Source organism: Oryzias melastigma, unplaced genomic scaffold (genome assembly GCF_002922805.2).
Source record: "Oryzias melastigma strain HK-1 unplaced genomic scaffold, ASM292280v2 sc00703, whole genome shotgun sequence".
Classification (NCBI taxonomy): Eukaryota; Metazoa; Chordata; class Actinopteri; order Beloniformes; family Adrianichthyidae; genus Oryzias; species Oryzias melastigma.
In genome coordinates, this window is record NW_023417291.1 from 1 (window position 1) to 1818 (window position 1818).

Genomic DNA, 1818 nt, shown 5'->3' on the forward strand with positions numbered 1-1818 from the left:
TAAAAACAAAAAAAAAGCATAAATTAAACAAAACAGCTGGCATGTAGCTGAAATATTACCTAAAGCCAAATTAGCCAGAAAAATGGGGAAAATGTCTTATAAACCCAGAACAGCTAGCATAAAGCTAAAATATTAACTAAACTCCAAATTAGCCTTAAAAACTAAAAAAGCATAACTTAAACAAAACAGCTGGCATGTAGCTGAAATGTTAACTAAATGCCAAATTAGCCTAAAAAATGAGAAAAATGTCTTATTTAGCCAAAACAGCTAGCATAAAGCTAAAATATTAGCTAAACTCCCAATTAGCCTTAAAAACTGAAAAAAGCATAAATTAAACAAAACAGCTGGCATGTAGCTGAAATATTAGCTAAATGGCAAATTAGCCTAAAAATGGGAAAAATGTCTTATAAAGCCAAAACAGCTAGCATAAAGCTAAAATATTAGCTAAACTCCCAATTAGCCTTAAAAACTGAAAAAAGCATAAATTAAACAAAACAGCTGGCATGTAGCTGAAATATTAGCTAAATGCCAAATTAGCCTAAAAATGGGAAAAATGTCTTATTTAGCCAAAATAGCTAGCATAAAGCTAAAATATTACACTTACTGGCAACTTTATTGAGGACACCGCTCCAACTGCTCGTTGATGCACATTTCATCGTGTGTGGCCAGTGTTTTATTCTTGGCTGGTAGGGCCTGGAGTTAGGGTTAGAATTTGACATAACTCCTTTCTTAAACATGACAATGAGTTCACTGGACTGAATGATCGCCACAGTCACCAGATCTCAACCCAATAGAGCTCCTTTGGGATGTGTTGGAACAAATCTGCATTAACTGTGTTACATAATCATGTCAATTTGGACCAAAGTCTTTTCTTGTTAAATCTATGCCACCAAGTACAGATGGAAAAAGGGGGTTCAACCTGGTATTAGTGAGTATAATACGTTTATTAGCATAACATATGAACAATTATTCAAACAACCATATACAGAACATGCTAGAGTGGTTGGATTGTAATTAAACGTAAAAAGTCCAATCAAAAGAGATTCAGTAGATTCAGATTGAAATCTTGTTATTTTTAGAGTAGATTAAGAAGACAGTCTTTAGATGATGAAATGCAAAATTAGCTCTTATATTAAAGAAGGACAATAAAGAATAGCATTTGAAATTTACTTAAGAGCTGCTTGCTTTATTGGGAAATACAATATGAAAATGTATGGAGTCAAATGCAATTTTTAATTAACAAAAACAAAGTTGAAAGCTTTGTTTGAAAAATACTTAATTTTCTATCACAATGGCTTTTACATCAGTGTAAGTGACCCCCTTGTACACACCACTGGTACTGAAGTTAATAACACTTCCATTGTAACAAGTGATCTCCACTGTTCCTGTGTAGGGAAGATCCACTGTAGCTCTACCAATGGTGATGTCAACCTTTACGCTTTTTCTAGGAGGGACTTGAACTGGAAATGACAAGTTCTCTCTTCTCTCCTCTGTGTTCTCTAAGCCATAAGAACTTTCTACTCCCAACGTAAAGCCGAAACTAGAGGACACCTGAGCAATCTCTGGGATTCCTGCTTGAACACTCATACTAAAAGTTGTTTCCATTTTGTTCGCCACAGACCAGGATGACTTCTTTGTTATGGTTTTGGAAGTTTCAACTGTGTACGACTGAGTAGCATTAGTGTCATTTTTGTAAGTGAGAGACTTGATTTCTTCTGTAGCGATCTGGGGGATGACCTGGTGAATGGTGGGGTAGTAGACATTGGTTAGGACGGTATGGCAAGCCAATCCAGTATAAAATAGATATCCTTGATATCA

At 35.1% G+C, this 1818-nt stretch overlaps 1 protein-coding gene across 1 annotated transcript; it reads right to left on the bottom strand.

Moving 5' to 3' along the window:
- Positions 1-1204: 1204 nt before the first annotated feature.
- On the bottom strand, positions 1205-1808 carry LOC112142332 (aerolysin-like protein; the record flags this gene model as incomplete). The annotated part of the gene is made up of 1 exon (XM_024265613.2): positions 1205-1808. A coding segment is annotated over one exon (533 nt), but the record flags the coding sequence as incomplete, so codon positions are not given.
- Positions 1809-1818: the final 10 nt, after the last annotated feature.